Raw genomic sequence first — 19,909 nt, 5'->3', positions numbered from 1 at the left:
AAGCCCAACCCAAACATACAAATAACCAAGAATAAGTTCGCTTTGTTTTAGCTTTAATACTTCTCTAATAAACAATGTAATAATGCAGTTAGTAACCATAGTGTATTTCTCTTAGGAAGTGTCTCTGTCATTACAAGAACCCCTCCTTGGCTGGAGTAGTCTTATCATTCTAGTACTAACAAACTATGTTTAAACAAAAACAATGCAGCAGTAGTACTAGAGAACAAGGACCACAATGGGATTAAATTATAACAACTAATGCAGCTCTAGAGAAGAGGATAGGTTATTTGGCTTACAAAAACTATGCTCAAACTTCTCTCCTGATTGCTCCTAGTTAGTTTTGTGTTAACATCTCACATGAAATACAAGTGGAAGAATGTGGCCAACCAGGAACAGTGGAAGAATAGCTGATGAGTCTGAGCTGACCAATGCCTGTGGGAGGACATGCATGTGAAACTCCAATAATTTCTCAGAGCCAGCTTCTTCTCCTTTGTTCCTTTGCCAAAGTCCATCAAACAAAGAATCTATCCTATCAATCCTAACCCTAGCCTCCTCCTCCTCCTCCTCCTCCTCCTCCTCCTCCTCTCTCTCTCTCTTTCTGCTACTAGGCCAACACACTCTTCTCTCACTCATATCCAACGAAGCCTCTGTTGCACTCCATCCTTGTAATCTCTGCAATGGTAGAGGTAACAAGCCATCTCCCTTCAATAGTACTTCTACTTTGGTTTGTTGTTGTTGCTCTGTTTAGGGCTGGAGATGCCATCCATTGCCTTGAAGAGGAAAGGGTTGTCTCCTTGCAGAAGCTGCAGGGGAAAGAGAACAAGCCTGTTCAGAAATGTCTCCCACAGAGGTCAAGTAAGTCTACCAAAAAAAAGTACTGGGTATTTAAGTTCATTGGGTTTCATACTAGTCCTCAATGTTTATGTTCTTCCTCGTGATGGGCCATTCCCCATGTTCCAGAATAGAAAGATCCAAACATTTAGTGCATCTAAGCGTCTTCTTCCTCCTGCTTCTTCAAGGAAAACTGGGAGATTGTTACAAGTTAAACAGTGAAAATTAACTGCATCTTCTTAAATTCATTTGTTTAGAATTTGTTTAGAATTTGTTTTCTTCCCAGGCTAGTTTATGTGGTACAAAGCAACAAAATCCATACCTGATATTTCTTTGTGCAAGTGATGCAAGAATTATTACTACAAAGTACAGATCGGCAGCTATGTGATGTAATTTCATGACATAATGTCTATTTGGTACTACAGTTCTGATTCACCTAAATGGAGCAGTCTGTATATTTGACTGCTATAATATGAACGCATCATAACTTACTTTTTCTCAGTCCCTACTACACTTTTTATCTTACAAGTAATGCCAGAATACTAAAATTATCTGGTTCATTGTTTCTCTGTTCTGATTGTTGTGATCTTTATCTATAGGAAGAGAAAAGAGTACAGCAATACTAGAACTGAGGCACCATAGTTACTGTTTGGGGCCAAAGAAGAACCAAGAATATAGAACTTGGAACCTTTTAGTTTCTGACAATGCACGGGTCTCGTCCTTCCAATCCCAGATTGAGAATTCTAGATCTGGCAGGACACAGGAATGGTCATCCCAAGCGCAAATACCTCTGACATCAGGTGTAGAGCTCCAAACTATGAACTACGTTGTGGCGGTTGAACTCGGCAATGAGAAAATGTCAATGATTGTTGACACAGGAAGCGACCTCACCTGGGTTCAATGCAAACCATGCACGGCATGCTATAGCCAACAAGACCCCATCTTTGATCCATCCATCTCATCATCTTACAAGACGATAGCATGCAACTCATCAGTTTGTGACTCCCTACAATTATCAACTGGTGTTTCAGACTTTTGTGATATCGATCAGCCAAGTTGCGACTATGCCCTCAGCTACGGTGATGGATCCTACACCCGTGGAGTTCTAGCTCAAGACAGTATCAATCTAGCTGGCAACATAATAGAAAGTTTTCTATTTGGCTGCGGCAGAAACAACCAAGGCCTATTTGGAGGAACTTCTGGTTTAATGGGGCTAGGGAGGTCTCAAATCTCTTTGGTATCTCAAACTATAACTCAATTTGGAGGTGTCTTTTCCTATTGTTTGCCAATGAAGGAATATGATTCATCTGGCTCTCTAGTCCTTGGTGCTGATTCCTCTATCTATAGAAATCTAACTCCGGTCGTGTACACTAAAATGATTTCAGATCCACTGGAGGGTCCTTTTTATTTTCTCAAACTTACTGGCATGAGCATTGGTGGGGTAAAGGTTCAAGCTTCAGGATTTTCCACTGGTAAGGTTCTTATTGATTCAGGGACAGTAATTACTAGGCTAGTTCCTTCAGTCTACAATGCAGTAAAATCTGAGTTTTTGAAGCAATTCTCTGGTTATCCTATTGCACCTGGATTTTCTATCTTAGATACTTGTTTTAACTTGGCTGGCTACACGGAAGTGAAAATTCCTACAATTAAGTTGGAACTCGAAGGTAATGTGACGGTGGAGGTGGACGCTAGTGGAGTTCTTTACTTTGTTAAGAATGATGCTTCTCAGGTATGTTTGGCTCTAGCTAGCCTTTCCTACGAATATGAAGTTGGAATTCTCGGAAATTATCAGCAGAAAAATTTGAGGGTCATATATGATACAGCAGGATCTAGGATAGGGTTTGCAATGGAGACTTGTGATTATACTTAAAATGCGAATTGAAAGAGAAATAGATTTAAAACAATCAATGCCTTCTGTGAATAGTGTATAAGTATTGCGATTCGAAGATTTAGGACTAGTGACTGGTAACAGAAATTTTGGTGTTTGAATATGACGCCAGAGGCAATATGTGGCAGTACATTAGCCTTGTTGATGTGAAGGAAACACTAAGACGATATTATAAGTTTTATGTAATTTCTATTAGTAGATTCTCCATGTTTCTTTATTTTAATCCGCATGTGTGTTTCTTGATTTTGATCTGATCTGCAATTTGTATTGAATGAAGTAACGAACATTAGGTTTCCAATATTTGGTTGTCGTATCGAAACCCTATTTCTGTAGCACAGAGGAAATTGTTTCACAACAATAGCATCAGCAATGTATTATGCAAATTATAAAAATGAATTATTACTCTACAAAAGTTAAATCTATCTAGACAACTTGAAATACAAGTGGCAGAAGAAGAGAATAATTGAATATCTAAAAAAGAATTAAAGCATTCATGAACTTCACTACAAGAAACTGAACAATAACTTCAAACATCATAGGTCTGAAACACCCAAGGCATTCATAAATTAGGAAAGAAAATAGAGCTGCATATAACTAGACGGATTCATTGAGTCGCAGAAACATCAGGTACCTTCCTTTTGTTTAGAAATGACCACAGAAAGTATCTTAGTTCAACAAATATTCCTGGATAATATGATGTCAAGGTTGTCGGGAGAATGTCCTGCACATGAGCATGTAAGAGTTGCATATATGAACATTAATTGGACGTTATATTATTCAGTAAAGATATCAATGAGTACATTTAATAGATAATGGTACATTCTTGATAGAAAAGGAAAAATAATCATGCAACTGTGACATCCTACTCAATGCTATACATCCATTACAATATTTTCTTGAGTAATATGCAGATAGAACTTGTAAGAAGTTATCAATTTTCTTATATATGAACAAGCAAAACAGAAGTCCGAGACAGACTAGATAGTTGCACAAGTTGCCAAACCAGGAGCATGCTTAACTGCTCAAATTTCAAACTGCTGTTCTCACTACAATCAAGTTCGTGAGTTTCAGCGTCCTGCAGTTTCCCTAGCGATTATTTTGATTAAACATTAAGTCATATGGTACAAATATGTTCAGACTATATTACGAGAATCACTGATTTTCAAACCTTTCAATTATAAGTAATATATGATAGTTACAATTAAAGGAAATTAGTCAATAACATAGTTTTAAGATGCTTCCCTCACATTTATAGATATTATACTTATATGTATGTTGGTTTCCAAATGATGAGATAGATCAGAGAATAGACTTACATATTGTCATTCCCACTTGCCATAAATCCAACTCAGATATAGATGTACATATTGGCATCAACTGATCATGAACAATGGTTTTCAGCATCGGTAACACCGGAGAATAAGTAACAAGCATTCCATAACTTCTTTTACACAATTGTAAATCTACCACCTGATAACAAGTAACTCAAAACTTTTCTTTCCACACTCATAACTCTTGTTTCTTGCAATGTTAACAGAGAAACTGATTCTAATTTTTGGAATCTCAAAATCTCCTCTTCTCAGAAAGAAGCTAATGCTACCGCTGATTGACTGGGTCAGGCAGGGAAAGCCCCACCTGTCAGTTGGTGAGTAGGAAATAGGAACACAACAAATGCAAAAAAATAACAATACGATAAGTTTCGTTACAGGGAATGCATTTTACTTTACAGTGTATATTATGCAGCTTTTCAGTTACTGATAAACTAAAAAAAATGAAATGATCCAATCGAAAGAACAAATTTGACCTAGAAGTAAGCACATTTCTTCATTCAATTGGGTCAGCTAACAGTGAGAAATTTTAGAATTGTGAGAATCTCATGAAATTTAATTACTCAGTATGAATTGCCATTGAATGTCTAGAGGCTTCATACAATTCTGCACTGAAACTTATGAAGAATAACATTGAAATATCATTTCATGACATACAGGGATCTGTTATTCTTTTTCTAGAGATCATCTATTTACTCTTTTCTTTTTCCAAGTTGAAGACTAAACAAAGCTTCTCTAGATGCAATTTCCATCAAAATATCAGAAGAACAAACCATCTCTAACTTCTTACTATGAAAAGTAGAACCTAATAATAGAAGGAAAAATAAAAAGAATTTTACCAAATCATCAATGGCAAGGCCCTATCTGGGCCAAAGGAGAGCAGAATCCGTCGATGTAATAAGTGGAGGTCGACGTGATCAAGGAAGAACCGGCTAGGAAAAGAGGGTTCAAGGTCATAGGAGGGGAAAGAAGACTAGTAAGTTATGAATAACGCCCTTATAGTTTCTGATAATTTCAAAACGCACCCTTAAAAAGTTCTAAATACCTTTTCCTCCTCTTCTTAAGGGTAGTTATCCGATCCCCTTATCTTCACCAAAAAGGGGATTTTGAATTGGATAACAGAACTTCTATAAAGGAGTATCTGACCAGTGGATAGCATATGGAATATTTATAGGACAAAATACATTTTAACCCTAAAATTTAGGCTAAATATTAAAATCTCTCTTCGAAATTTTATTTGTATTACTTATTTCCTCGTCTCCAATTATCAGTTGTCGTGTCGAGTGAAAAATTAACACCTTGTATTTAAGTTTTGTGAGCATGCCTTTTAAATTGGCATCCATATTTGTATTCGAACAATCTTATCAGAAAATGGATATTGATTGAAGTATTTTTATCTGAATATATATAATTTGGAAAAACTACAGAGCAGGCACAAAATAGACCCATTACCTATTTCATTTTTCAATGCGAGTTTGCATCTAACAAACAAAATATTGTCACCAAGTTATTATCCAATGTATGAACTTAGGACGGTAACAAGTGCTCAAATCATGGCAGCCATCTACAGAACTTAAACATGCTTAAATTTACCAGGTGGTAAATTAATCCGAAGTCTCTCAGAGGAGAGGACTCCCAAGAAACAAACAAAAGATGGGATATGGATAGAGTGGAGGGCACGAGAAGGAGGAGCTGGAAGGGATGGATTGAAAGGGAGAGATTTTGGTGAGATGAGGGGATGGTCTCTGGCCATAAAATGAGAGGCCCCTAATCCCCTTCTCTCCCTCTCAACCCCCCTTCTCTCCCTGTAAACAAAAAAATTTATACACTCTCTCTCTCTCTCTCTCTCTCTCTCTCTCTCTCTCTCTCTCTCTCTCTCTCTCTCTCTCTCTCTCTCTCTCTCTCTCTCTCTCTCTCTCTCCCTCACTCTCGGCTCCTCCTCTTTCTATCTCTTCACGGCTTAAGCCAGTGAGAAGAAGCAGAGCCATAAAACCTTATCCCCTCCTCTATCCTTAATTTCTCTCCTCATCTCCTCCGTACCTTATACCTTCCCTTCACCTACTCCACCCCTTTCGGCACAAAGATTGCAGCAATCCCGTAAGTTTAGCTCTGCCCAAGAGAGAGAAGAGCGAAGACTCTCCAAAATCTTGATGCTTGATGGCTCCCAAGGCAGGGAAAGCCAAGCCTCACAAGGCCAAGGGCGAAAAGAAGAAGAAGGAAGAGAAAGGTGTTGTCTGGTTAAATAATTTCCTCTCCTCCCCTTCGATTCTAATCTCTAATCTCTGCCTTCCTCTCTCTTATTATATCTTATCTCTTCTGAACGAATGTGGTTTGCGGAAATTAAACTGCAGTTTTGCCGACCGTTGTTGACGTTACCGTTGAGACCCCCGACTACACCCACCTCACGCTCAAGGTAATTCTATCGTTAATCCTAAAGCTACGCATAGCGCGTACCTTAGCGCCAATGCATTGCTCGGCGTACGATAAACGTATCATGTTAAACCGTGTAGGGGATATCAACGGACCGGATTCTCGACATCCGCAAGCTTCTAGCCGTACACGTGGACACATGCCACCTCACCAACTACTCCCTGTCCCACGAGGTAATAGCTAGTTAGTCGTCAGATCCCCCTAATAGACGGCTGTGATTCGTGTTCACCCGTGATGCACTTGAACCCAGGTACGAGGAAGTAAGCTGAAGGATACGGTGGAGATCATCTCTTTAAAGCCGTGCCATCTCACCATCGTTGAAGGTAACAAATTACATCATACACCGTTGGTTTGGTTCTTCGTTGTTCCCCAAGATACCCACACATGCACACGTCCAGTCCACAGTTCACGTCTTAAAGATAGGGTGTCATTAGTCATACTTCGATCCTAACCATTCGTTTAATGAGGGAACCAATCATGGCTCATGTGACATCCATCATTTATATATATATATATATTCCCATCATAATTGACATTTGTTAGGACAAAATGGAGTTTTTTGACCGTACTAACGCTCGCTCAAACTTTTATTTAAGCGCGTTGTACTTTTCAAATTTTCACATCAGCGAAACCATTACCGGAAGAGCTTGAACTATATAGTATAGTGCAGCACTATCCCAAACCTTGCAAGTAATTTGAAGATTCTTTTGACAGATTTCCTTGGCACTTGGCAAGGGATCAGTAGCTTTCTTTTTGGGAGGTTTTCAAAAGTATAGATGCCGAGAGTATTTTGCTGTATAACTTACACAGAAGGTTTTTTTTTTACATGTAAAAATAAAGAGAACAACGAAGTATTACTATTTTACATATTTTTTTTATAATTTATATATATTTTTAAATTAAGAAAAATATTTATATATATTCTGAATATAGATTTGTGATAATTAAGTGGAATTATCCAAATAAGCTGGTGGCCATATGCAAAACAACCCTTAATACTCTTCTTAGGTAAGTAATTTAATAAAAATTATTAATTTCTCTTTTCTAATCGAATGGTTGAGATTAAATAATACTAGATAAAATTAACCGAAAGTACAGGTAATATTAATAGGAACTACTACTCACTTTTTTTAATTGTAAGAGTAAATTAGTTATATTTTATTTCTCTATTTACTATATATTTTTTTTTATAAAAAATAATAATAAATTGATAGAAGTTACACTCCTATTATATAATAGTAAACTGTTATAAGAATAAGTAATAAGAAAATATTTAAATTCTAACTTTTTTATCGATTAATCTAGTCACATATTTAAAATATCTTATATACTCTTTTAACTTATCGTCTGATAAAAATTATTTTTAATAACCAATTGGTTAGTATCGAATCATTACCCTAATTCTTATCGCGACGTCTCTCCTCCCTCGCAGATGAATACACCGAAGAGTTCGCTGTCGCTCACATCCGTCGCCTCCTCGACATCGTCGCTTGCACTACTTCCTTCGGCTCTTCTCCGGAGAAGAATGCCGGAGGTAATTCACCTGCGGTGCCGCCTTCTCCGGCCGGAGGAGGGAAGGGCGACTCGCAGTCCGGTTCTCTTCCTCCTTCCATCGACTCCCCCCGTGGCGGAGCACCCGATCCCACTCCAAATTCCAAGAATACAGGAACCGCAAAGCCCGGGTCCCCGACAAACTCCACCACGGCATCCGTCGGCGCGAATCACAAAGATGAGCCGATGTACCCTCCGCCCAAGCTCGGACAGTTCTACGACTTCTTCTCCTTTTCTCACCTCTCGCCACCTCTAAATTGTTAGTTTCCTACCACCATTGACTTCTTTTTTCAGTTTTCTAGAACGATTTCTTGGGTAAAGGAAGGACTTTTGAATTGGGTTTTTGTTATGGTTTGCAGATATAAGGAGGTCGTCTCGGCCGTTCGTCGAGGACAAAAGAGAGGATGATTTCTTCCAGATTGATGTGAGTTTTATTTTATCTTTGTCAAAGTTGGATTTTTATGTATAACTTTGATTAAATGAAGGTGGGAATTTGATGGGCAGGTGAGAGTTTGCAATGGAAAGCCAGTGACTGTTGTGGCATGTCGAAGTGGATTTTATCCGGCAGGAAGGAGGACGCTTCTCATGCATTCCCTAGTGGATCTATTGCAGCAAATTAGCCGGGCATTTGATGGCGTGAGTAGAAATTTAGAGCTCACTTCCATTCATTTCTTTCTTAATTCGTGGACATTGATAGAGAAATTGACTTAATCTGCAGGCATACAAGTCCCTCATGAAAGCTTTTATTGAACATAATAAGGTGTGCCTTTTTCTACTTTATGTTTGTAATTGTTGTGCCTAACATTGTAAACCTTTTGTAAAGTAAGTGATCTCCCCGGTAATAATGTTAGTCTCCTAACGAACTTTAAGTGTACACTGGGAAAAACGCCATCTAAGAATTAATTCTGAGAAATAGATCTATGATTCTTTGTTACCATTTTCGTTCACCTTGTTTCAGTTTGGGAATCTTCCTTATGGATTTCGGGCAAACACATGGGTGGTTCCCCCAATTGTTGCTGACTTGCCATCAGTTTTTCCCCTTCTTCCCACCGAGGATGAATCTTGGGGTGGCAATAGTGGTGGTCAGGGAAGAGATGGAAAGAACGATCACAGACCATGGGCAAAAGAATTTGCAATTTTGGCTGCTATGCCATGCAAAACAGCTGAGGAGAGACAAGTCCGAGATAGGAAAGCATTCCTTCTTCACTGCCTATTTGTCGATGTCGCTGTCCTGAAAGCTGTTGATGTTATTCAACAGCTTGTTGGCAGTCATAGTATCTTAGATGACATGACAAATGGTTCGTCTGATGCAATTTTGCGCAAGGAACAATTTGGAGATTTAAGAATTACAGTTACAAGAGACAAATCCGATGCAAGTACTAAGTTGGACATCAAATTGGATGGAAGTCAGACACTAGGACTATCTACAGATGAGCTTGCTCGAAGGAATTTACTCAAAGGTATCACAGCTGATGAAAGTGCAACAGTACATGTAAGCATCATATATTGAGAATGTCACTTTTAATAATAAATAATAGAAGGGGGTATTTGTCAAATGCTGAAGTGGCATTGTAACTTTGCAGGACATTGCTACTCTTGCTGTAGTAGTTGTTAGACATTGTGGATGTACAGCTGTTGTCCAAGTTCCAGTAGATGCTGGTTTGTTGGGCAGTCCTCCAAATCATCAGGACATTGAAATTGAAGATCAGCCTGAGGGAGGTAGCAATGCTTTAAATGTTAATAGGTATGTTCTGCGAGAATTTAAGCCATGTGATGAATATTCTCAATGGTTTATCTGCATTCTTTTGATGCTCGAGATAGCCTTTATTGGCAGTGATTGTCCACAGTGATTCATGAGATGATCCCTGGTAGTTGGGGAAATGTTTGATGGTATTAGTTGTATGTAGATGTTGCAGTTAGTCTTGGATGAATGCATTACAAGCATGCAATTTTGGTTTTTTTTTAAACTACTCTAACTACTACGGAAATATGATTCCCAAGAAGAAAAGGCAATATGTAATGGAATTTTACTTCTTATCTGCAGCTTGAGAACTCTTCTGCATAAATCGTCTACTCAGTCATCTAGTGGGATCCAGAGGCCACAAAATACAGACATTGAAGATTTGCAATCTACTACGTCCTTCGTAAGAAAAATAATAGGAGATAGTCTATTGAAGTTGCAAGCTGAGGATACAAAACAGAGTATGTCAATCAGATGGGAACTTGGTGCATGCTGGGTGCAGCATTTGCAGAATCAAGCTTCAGGGAAGATTGAGCCTAAGAAAACTGAAGATACTAAAGTTGAACCTACTGTCAAGGGCCTAGGTAAACAGTTTGGTCAGCTTAAGGAGATTAAGAAGAAGATAGATGAGAAGAGTGATAAGACTGATCTTGCCAGAGAAAATTCTGCACTTGATGCCGTTAATACAAGCAAGACGCAAGTGGCAGATGGCACCAATATAAAGGATGATAAAGAAATGGTGTTGCAGAAATTGCTCCCTGAAGCAGCCTTCCTTCGCCTGAAGGAATCTGACACTGGCCTTCATGTTAAGGTTTTCCCTGCCCCTTACATGTACCTACAGGCACCTGCATCATTCACCATGATTGTCTTCTTGAATTTGAATCTAGGTTAGGTTGGTCAAGTAAAAATTAAGATTCAGATATAAGCTGTTTCTCCCTGTTATTCGTTTTCAATACTTTCTGAGTCAGCAGCACTATTGTTTAGCTGATTTCATTTATCTTACTATTTCTTATGAATATTAGACTTGAGCAAGCAAGTTGAATACTGTTTTTTTAACTTCTTGACCTGATGGTCGGAGGTAGTTAATATAGCTGTTCAACTCAGTGTTTTCTTTGATTTTGGCAGACGCCTGATGAGTTGATAAAGATGGCACATAAATACTACGAGGATACTGCCCTACCTAAGTTGGTAAGATTGTCTTCATTTTCCTATCTGGTTCTTCTTTCATTAAATCATTATGATAGGCTCCATTAGACAAAAGTCACAAGACATTCTGATGTTATATTATCAGGTAGCAGATTTTGGTTCTCTTGAACTTTCTCCTGTTGATGGAAGGACATTGACAGATTTTATGCACACCAGGGGCCTGCGGATGTCTTCATTAGGACGCGTGGTAAATAATCCAATTTTTCCAGCATATTTCTGGTTAGAAAAGCAGAGGTCAATAATTGTGTACTTTTATAGTTTTATGACATTAAAGACTGTTGAAACTTTTATTGCTATACCTTGATATGCTACTTATTAAGCAGTCTCCTTTGTTCGTGTTATTTTCTTTTTACCAGATTGAACTTGCAGACAAGCTCCCACACGTACAGTCCCTTTGCATACATGAGATGGTAGTTCGAGCTTTTAAGCATATATTGCAGGCTGTTATTGCAGCCATTGAAAATAAGAATGACATGGCAGGGTCGATAGCCTCATGCTTAAATATTTTTCTGGGATCATTGCCGGCAGAAAATGTTGATATCAATCTAAATTATGATAATAATCTCAAGAAGAAATGGTTGGAGATCTTTCTAGATAAGAGATTTGGTTGGAGATGGAATGAAGAATCCCTTGATTTGAGGAAGTATGCTATTCTACGTGGACTTTGCCACAAGGTGCTAAGCTCCAGTCATTTTCTTTTTCACTTCAACATATACTTTAGACGACCAAAATATTTTATGTTTCTGGACCCACAAATTACATTGGAACTTCTGCAATGCAGGTGGGACTCGAGCTAGTTCCTAGAGACTATGATATGGATAACTCACATCCTTTCAGGAAATCAGATATTATCAGTATGGTTCCTGTTTACAAAGTAAGAACATGTTTTGCCCCTGAGAATTAAATTTGACTCAAAATTTAATATGATGCAAACTGTTGTGTTCTTTTCTACAGCACGTTGCGTGCTCATCTGCAGATGGGCGCACACTATTGGAATCTTCAAAGACTTCCTTGGACAAAGGCAAACTGGAGGATGCTGTTAACTATGGTACAAAGGTAAGAAAGCATTATTGGATTTCTCTCATTATGCTTAGCTTCTTTTTTTTTTATTTTTAAAGTTGGTTTTGGTCATTATCAAACCCTAAGAACTTTCAAATTTGACTTTGAAGGCACTTGCAAAACTTGTGGCAGTATGTGGCCCATACCACAGAATGACAGCAGGAGCATATAGCCTTTTAGCTGTAGTTCTCTACCATACTGGAGATTTCAACCAGGTAAATTCCTGGAAATATTTTTTTCCTCTATCTTGGATTAACTATCAACTAGGGTAGTTACAGTATTAAGCTGATAGGTATGCAACATAGTAATATGCTTGACAATTTCTCCGGAAATAGATATTATTAAGTTAGAACTGTCGAACAGAACAAAGCTGCACATCTTTTTTAAAAGAATATTGATTTCTCCAGGATGTGTTTTTCATTTTTACGTCATAAATACATCAATAGCTGATATTCAGAATGTTAATTGCTTCTTGTGACAAGCAGGCAACCATTTATCAACAGAAGGCTCTGGATATTAATGAGAGAGAACTTGGCCTTGATCACCCAGATACGATGAAAAGTTATGGTGATCTTGCTGTTTTCTATTATCGCCTTCAACATACAGAATTAGCACTGAAGTAAGTTATTTTTTCATGAACCACAATTTAAATTCTTTTAATGTTATAAAAATGCTGATATAAACATTATGTCCTTTCTTGACGCTTTTGGTGCACATATATATGTCTGTGCATGTTTTGCCTGATTTTACACCAATATCATCTTAGACCTTGATGGTAAACTCCACAAACTTGTGAAGTCGATAAGTGAGTCTTCTTCTTCCAAGTTCTTTGGAAAATGAGACTTTAGTGTTCCTGAAATGCTTCTTGTGGCTTGATCATTTTACAGTGATCCTCATCTTAGATCTCGTAACAAATTGATGGTGGAACAGGGTACTAGTAAATATTTAGAATGTAACATTAGCTTGCTCAGTTACTTGGTTATTGCTAGTGAAGAGTTCACGGGCCTAGATAATAAAGCCTAAAACTTGTGCTTCACATATGTTTGGAATACCTGACTTGCGGAAAGTTGGCACTGTATGAAATCTTCAAAGAGTGGATATCCCATGACTTTTTACTCTCAAAATGTGGTCAACAGTATGGTTTCATTAGGATTAGAATTGTATACTCCTTTAATCATAATAACTATTTCATATCCTTGACTTAGCATCTAGTTCTGGTTTATTCACTTCCCAGCTAGTAGATATATGATTTGAAATAACATACCGTGCTAAAAGTGTTCAAGGTAATGCTATGACTGAGGCTTCATATTTCCTATTCAGGAATTATATTTCTTCTCAGTGAGTTTTGTAAACATTGTGTTCCACTGAAATGTTGAATATAGTGGAAGGTACACTTGTGGACAATCACGGGATGACATGTTTTTCAGGAACCAAAACAACCATGTCTTTTCCTACTTCCCTCTCTTCCATCATAGATGTATTATATTATATTATACTATATTGTAATATATCTATATATATATATCGCTGAAAAATATGACTGTCCATTGGAGTTCTGGGCAATTACATAATTGGTGGAACAATTGAAGCAATATTTTCCTGTGTGCTAATAATGAAAGAGAAGCATATTTAAGCCTTCATCTATAAGGCTCTTTATTGATGGCATGATGCCTTGTTTGGAAGAACTGGACCTTTGATATCTTGAAACAACCAGGAATAAGAAGATGAATTCTTACCTCTCTTTTAGACACTTTTATTGTGTCAGTTGTCATTCCTTTTCCTTGTCTGCGATAATAATCAATTTATTGCGTTGCTTCAGGTATGTCAATCGTGCTTTGTATCTTTTACACTTGACATGTGGCCCTTCACATCCTAACACTGCTGCAACTTACATCAATGTGGCAATGATGGAAGAAGGGTTAGGAAATGTTCATGTTGCACTTCGGTACCTGCACGAAGCTCTGAAATGCAACCAAAGACTTCTTGGTGCTGATCACATACAGGTTCTCTCTCTCTCTCATGCAACATGCATGTGTGGCATGCTTTGATTGTGTATGTCTATGCAATCTCAGATATCCACCTATGCCAAGCATTTAGGTGCACCTTTAAAATTCAAACATATAATTTACTACTAATGGAAGAAGGATACCCTCCATTGACTGCATGCTGTTTCCATGAGCATTAATTTGGTTTATCTTTTATTCACAGACTGCAGCCAGTTATCATGCTATTGCCATAGCCCTGTCTTTAATGGAAGCATACTCTCTTAGTGTCCAACATGAGCAAACCACACTACGCATACTTCAAGCAAAGCTTGGATTAGAAGATCTTCGCACGCAGGTAAAAACATATCTATCACACTACTTGATGACTTTCAGTGCTCCTCCTGTTATTATAACTACTTACTATAAACCTTTGAAACTCATGTAGGATGCTGCTGCATGGCTCGAGTATTTCGAGTCTAAGGCAGTTGAGCAGCAGGAAGCCGCACGAAATGGTACTCCAAAGCCTGATGCTTCAATTGCCAGCAAAGGTCATCTCAGGTAAACATATATAGATAACAGATGCGTGCTATCATTATTCTGTAATAATTTTCATTAGGAAACTCTACTTTAAAATGAATGAAGATGCATAAGATACCAAGAATAGTCAGACAGCTGTCATTCTATTGTAGTTTATACATCAAGAGATATTAAGCTGCTTTATATAATGTTACATGGTATTGAAAGTATTTTGTGGCTTACATTCATGCATCCTTATAGACCTCACATAATTCATTGCATCAAACACATCTACTTTTCTACCAATCATTTGTCTCTTTCTTCAGTGTATCAGATCTTCTGGATTATATTAACCCAGACGCAGAGATCAAAGCAAGAGAAATTCAAAAGAAACAGGCCCGTGCTAAGGTATTGGTTTTCTCTTATAGGGTTTAGTAACGCCCTACAATGCTTTTTTATCCATCTGAAAAAGAATTTGCTACTTCTCTATGTCTTATGTCACAGATTAAAGGCAGTGTTGGCCAAAACAAGTGGGAAACAGGCGATGATGGTGATCACAGAGATGTAGTGCCAAATCAAGATTATGCAAGGAATGAAAATTCTAATGATAAAGAGAACAGCACCACTGCTCAGCCTGTGGAATCTAAAGATGAGAAACCTGATGTCACTGTAACTCATGTATCTTTAAATCCGCAAGATGATTTCACAGAGGAAGACACATCTGATGAGGGATGGCAAGAAGCTGTCCCAAAGGGGCGATACCAGGGAGGCCGCAAGTCTGGTGCAAGTGTAAGGAGGCCAAGCCTAGCAAAGATAAATACTAATTCTTTGAGTACTTCTGATAATGGGCGATACAAAGGAAGGCCACCAGCCAGCTTCCCTTCCCCAAGAGTTTCACCTAATGAGACAGGTCATACTGATGCTATTAGCCCTATTGCGAAGAAGTTGGTGAAGAGTTCAACTTTTGGTCCCAAACAGAATGCCAACGCAGTTTCCTCAAACAGCTCTGAAAAATCTACTACTACTTCCAAGTCAGCACCAGCCAGCCCTGCAGTTACAGCTTTAGCTGCCAAGTCAGTCTCATCTACAATTCCAATTAATGTGCAGTCGACAAGAAAATCATTGTCATACAAAGAAGTGGCATTGGCTGCACCAGGAACTATTGTTAAGGCAATAGAAGATCAACTGATGAAAGAAAAGGATTCCGACGAGAAGGAGACTGATGTCACCAAAGAACCAGCATCAGTGGAGCAAATTTCAGGTGATCAGGTTTTTGTGGATCATGAAGGGCAGAAAAAGGCCCAGGAGGCAAGTGATACAGATATTCTTACATCTTGTTCCAAGGAGACTAATGATCATGCTCATGAGAAAAAAGATGTAGAAATAAGAAAGAAGAAAGTGTTAGAAACATCTCCGGAAGGTGAAGACGTGGATTCCCAGTCTCTGAGTTTGGAAGGTTTGGAAGGATCAGAATCATCAGACAAACTATTAGCAGATCATGGAAGGATTTCAAAAGAGATAGAGACTTCCACAGTGAACTGCAAGGCAGTTACTCCGCTCTCAGAAGAATCATCAGAGTCCCCGGAAGTTGGAAGCTGTGCAGCGACAGATAGCAGAGATCTTTCGTCTTCACTTGAACCCAAAAGTGATGCTTCTGCTTCTACTGAAGATGAGATAGATGTAAGAAATGAGATGCCTGGCCAGCTGTCCAGAGGAGGCAAAATTGAAAAGTCTCCCCTGATGGAATGCAAAAAGGATGGAACTGAAACTGCTAAAGAATCGAGCAGCAGACTTTCTGCAGCTGCAGCTCCATTCAGTCCTTCCACTATTCCAGCTTTTGGTTCAGTTGCGATTCCTGGCTTCAAAGAACATAGCGGACTCTTGCCCCCACCGGTAAATATACCCCCAATGTTGACAATTCCTGTTCGTAAACACCCTCATCAATCTGCCACTGCAAGGGTTCCTTACGGTCCACGGCTTGCCGGCGGGTACAATCGATCAGGAAATAGGGGCCCTCGTAACAAGCCTGTTGTGCAGAATGCTGAAATCCTTCCTGCCGACGGGAATGGTTTTAGTCAGAAGGTGATGAATCCAAATGCTGCTGAGTTTGTACCAAGCCAACCTTGGATTCCTAATGGCTATCCGTTGTCTAGTGAGTTTCCATCTTCACCAAATGGTGCTCCACTTTCCCCGCATAGCTTTCCACCTTCACCAAATAGTATGGTGATGTCACCTACGCCTGTATCCTCTGAAGTAGAAAACAATGAAGCCAGTACCGGAGGAAATGATAGCAGTAACTTAGATGTTGTGGAAGTTGAGAATGACAATCAAAACGTAGACTCTGAGCAGTCTATAGAAGGCAAAGTAGTCACCATGGAAGCTGAGCAAAGTACCACTCAGCAATCCCCTTCAGAGGATCCTATGGTAGCTGGAGAAGCTGCTGATACATTAGTAGTAATGGAAAAGGCGAAGTGTTGGGCTGATTACAGTGATGGAGAAGCTGAGGTTGTTGAGGTTATTAGTTAAGGAACAGGCATCATTGAGTCACAATTATCCATGTTCAAATGGACGGTACAGTTTTATGAGGTATTAAACGACCCTGAGAAACATAAACTCTTTCTGAGTTGAAAATTGTTTTCCCGTGAGGGATATTTCCATGCTTATGTTACTTAGATTTGAGAACAGCGAGCGAGATCCGCCGCGGAAGTTGAACGCAGTGCTTCTGCTGCATTTTAAAATGCAAAAGAATGCATGAAGGCAATTAGTTCAGGTTTTCTTCTTTTCTCTTCACTTGATGCCATTAGTCATTTGAAACAGCAGTGCCGACTTAAAATTTTGAGTTATTTCTTGATCGGTCAACTAGTCTACTAATTATGGGAATCTGTAAAAAGACTAAATCCCGTTTGTCTACCAGGAATGGATTGAATAAAAATAATAGTAAGACTGGTTCCTTAATTCTGTAAAATGCTGTTATTGGCAAATTATTTGGAAGCTTCCTGCTTGTATGAATTGCTTCCTTATATACTCTGTTTAACTTAGTGTTCCGAGCTCCCCAGTTTCTTTGATTTGCACATATGGTTATTCCTCTATTCTACAACCTCCATGTTTATGGCTAAATATTCTGTTGAACATACACAACCTCCATTTCTATACACAAGTCATGATACTAGTGAGCTGACCATGACTCCTAAGCCTAGTTGTAGAGAAATATTGCTGAATGATATTATTTCATAATGCCAATTTAACACTGGAATTCATCTTCAGTTGTTAAATAGGTGATCCATACTATAGCGGTTTAATTTTTGGCTATTATAGAGAAGGGAAAGCAATACTTCTTATATTCTAAACAAACGAAGGTTATGACAGACCTGTAAACAATACTTTATACATCTGACACTCACCCTCACTATTGTATGTTTGATGTGAATAGCAGATTAGTGTGGCGATCCCTAAGATTGTAGAAATGTTATCCTGTTGAGAAATCCTTCTCAAAAAATAAAGTTCATCATACTGAGTTACAAGGTGTCTGCTTTAGAACATGAGGACAAAATGAAAAATAATGGTCTAGGATAATTATTCATTGATCTTTCTCGATCAACCAATGGTCATTCTTATCTCATCTACCAAGTCGTGTCTAACTATATGCTTTTAAGAAAGATAAAAGTTTGTTAGAGCTTGTCACTGCCTCTTTACTCTAGAACTAGAGCCAAGAAGGAAAGTCAAAAGGTAAGGAAATATTCAATAAGATTTCCTATATTGATGTTCTGTGAAACGTCTACCACCTAGCTTAATTGCCTTGAGTTGTTACACCTTGCCTTATTTTGTTAACTCCAAGTTGATATGACTAGAAGAGACTAAGCAAGAATAAATCATGTGAGCCAAATGTTTACATGAAATTATATGTGGACACTAAGAGGAGAGTCCTATCTCAACATGAAATTAGATGTCTCAACCATTGGGATACAATAAAAGCCGGCAGGTTGATCAGCTAAATAGAAGACTAAATACTCCTTTCCCTTGCTTGGTTTCAGTCAATTTGGTACAGAAATATTGATTTCAAGTTAGGATGATTGAATCAAAATTGATCTGCTCGAGTCTCAGCTTCTTCTTTTTCTTTTCTGGACGGTAGAAAGTAGACATTGATCAAGTCTAGCCGCGTGAATAGCCTTAAATTAAATGCGAGATGGTGACTTGATAAAATAAAATAAAAAAAGAACTCATATTTGGGTCTTTAGAGAAATTAAGTTTAGAGTAGATACCTCTTTAGCCTGTTAAGAGTCACTCAGTTTATATGCAAATGTTCATTTTACTAGAGATTTCACAATTTGGATCACGAAATTGTTGAAGAATTGTTTGGTTATCAATAGTACTTTAGCTTTTCTGTTAGATTTTTAGTTAAAACAATATAATGTGTCTGTCACATGATCAATTTCAAACTCTTTAAAAACTATTTTACTATTTTTTTAGATAAAAAAAAATAAGAGATTAAATTAATAGTAAGATGAGCACTTAGACTTTTTGGTAGTCTATAATTGAGGAGACCTAAAGCTGTTCTATATTCAAAATTTTCTTTTGTGAATCTATTGATTGAAAAGGCCATATGATAACTTACAGCCACTCTATGTAGTGCTCTCCAACTCAGGGAACAATTGATTTACTGGACCACAATTAGATTTTTAGATTGTTCATAACCACAACCTTATAGCTCAACAAATTTGACAGAAAACTAAGTAGAGTCAACTCGAATAAGTCAAAAGGTTGTATGATGATATTATACTCATCACTGCTGCGGTTTTGATAGTCTTAACACTACAAAGAATTAGTAGAGGATCAGCAGGTTTCAATTTATTTATACTAAAATTTATATCTATACTAAGTCATACTAGGCAAGCTTGCAAAATGATATAATACTAAACCTTATGGTTTGTATTAAAGTCCACATCCTTTATATTGCCATGCATAAAGAAGATGGAGAATGCTTAAATCTACAGTTGTGCTTCTATTATGTTTCTAGTGTTTAAACTATAATCCTTCTTCTGAAGTATGATGAGCATTACTCTCCCTCTCTCTCTCTTTTCTATTTGTGTATGTGCATCTAAGTTATTGAGTTTAAGACTTCCCAAAGTCAACTTTCTCAACCTTCTATCCCTAATCATAGCTTCAAATTCTGGACCATTGATTACCTCTCCATATCCCCTATGTGAGTGTTTCTCAGAAACTAGACTAATATAACGGTAGTGAAAAAAAAGAAGAAGAAGAGTATTTTATATAATTGCCGCTGGAATCTTTTTTTAAATATCATAATTATCGTTATATATTTTTTAAATATTAGAATTTCACCAAAATTAGAATCCCCATTATGATTAGTTTTTAA

At 37.9% G+C, this 19,909-nt stretch overlaps 2 protein-coding genes and 1 long non-coding RNA gene across 5 annotated transcripts; 2 read left to right on the top strand and 1 right to left on the bottom strand.

The window, feature by feature from the left end:
• Positions 1-83: 83 nt before the first annotated feature.
• LOC140794096 (uncharacterized) lies at positions 84-5,207 on the bottom strand. Of its 2 annotated transcripts, XR_012110060.1 has the most exons (5): positions 5,093-5,138; positions 4,887-4,979; positions 3,351-3,440; positions 908-1,024; positions 84-803 (listed from the first exon to the last, which is right to left on the bottom strand). It is a non-coding gene; the product is annotated as an uncharacterized lncRNA (long non-coding RNA). The 2 variants fall into 2 exon arrangements; XR_012110059.1 differs by having other exon boundaries at positions 4,887-5,207.
• LOC140794087 (aspartyl protease family protein At5g10770) lies at positions 678-2,942 on the top strand. 2 transcript variants are annotated; one of them, XM_073145952.1, is made up of 3 exons: positions 678-855; positions 1,431-2,303; positions 2,430-2,942. In XM_073145952.1, the coding sequence occupies exons 1-3, from the start codon at positions 678-680 to the stop codon at positions 2,699-2,701; spliced, it is 1,323 nt and encodes a 440-aa protein (XP_073002053.1). In that variant the 3' UTR covers positions 2,702-2,942. The 2 variants fall into 2 exon arrangements, with proteins under 2 accessions (XP_073002053.1, XP_073002044.1); XM_073145943.1 differs by having other exon boundaries at positions 1,431-2,942.
• Positions 5,208-6,053: 846 nt separating the features above from the next.
• On the top strand, positions 6,054-17,500 carry LOC140792868 (protein REDUCED CHLOROPLAST COVERAGE 2). Its single transcript, XM_073144093.1, has 23 exons — positions 6,054-6,274; positions 6,399-6,460; positions 6,558-6,650; positions 6,728-6,800; positions 7,910-8,287; positions 8,388-8,452; positions 8,533-8,664; positions 8,747-8,788; positions 8,987-9,520; positions 9,612-9,772; positions 10,073-10,580; positions 10,895-10,957; positions 11,061-11,162; positions 11,332-11,649; positions 11,757-11,849; positions 11,930-12,031; positions 12,145-12,249; positions 12,520-12,653; positions 13,854-14,037; positions 14,243-14,374; positions 14,465-14,577; positions 14,862-14,943; positions 15,040-17,500. The coding sequence occupies exons 1-23, from the start codon at positions 6,205-6,207 to the stop codon at positions 17,059-17,061; spliced, it is 5,568 nt and encodes a 1,855-aa protein (XP_073000194.1). The 5' UTR covers positions 6,054-6,204; the 3' UTR covers positions 17,062-17,500.
• The last annotated feature ends 2,409 nt before the right edge of the window (positions 17,501-19,909 follow it).

Source organism: Typha latifolia, chromosome 1 (genome assembly GCF_019914945.1).
Source record: "Typha latifolia isolate L0001 chromosome 1, TyphaL0001v2, whole genome shotgun sequence".
NCBI lineage: Eukaryota > Viridiplantae > Streptophyta > Magnoliopsida > Poales > Typhaceae > Typha > Typha latifolia.
The sequence above is the reverse complement of the archived record's forward strand: the minus strand, read 5'-3'. Positions and strand labels throughout refer to the sequence as shown.

Coding starts and splice junctions, on each gene's coding strand:
- LOC140794087 (XM_073145943.1), top strand. CDS start 678: ATGGTAGAGGTAACAAGCCATCTCCCTTCAATAGTACTTCTACTTTGG. Junction 856..1,430: donor ATGTCTCCCACAGAGGTCAA/GTAAGTCTACCA, acceptor CTTTATCTATAG/GAAGAGAAAAGAGTACAGCA.
- LOC140792868 (XM_073144093.1), top strand. CDS start 6,205: ATGGCTCCCAAGGCAGGGAAAGCCAAGCCTCACAAGGCCAAGGGCGAA. Junction 14,038..14,242: donor TTGGTGCTGATCACATACAG/GTTCTCTCTCTC, acceptor TTTTATTCACAG/ACTGCAGCCAGTTATCATGC. Junction 14,375..14,464: donor TAGAAGATCTTCGCACGCAG/GTAAAAACATAT, acceptor AAACTCATGTAG/GATGCTGCTGCATGGCTCGA.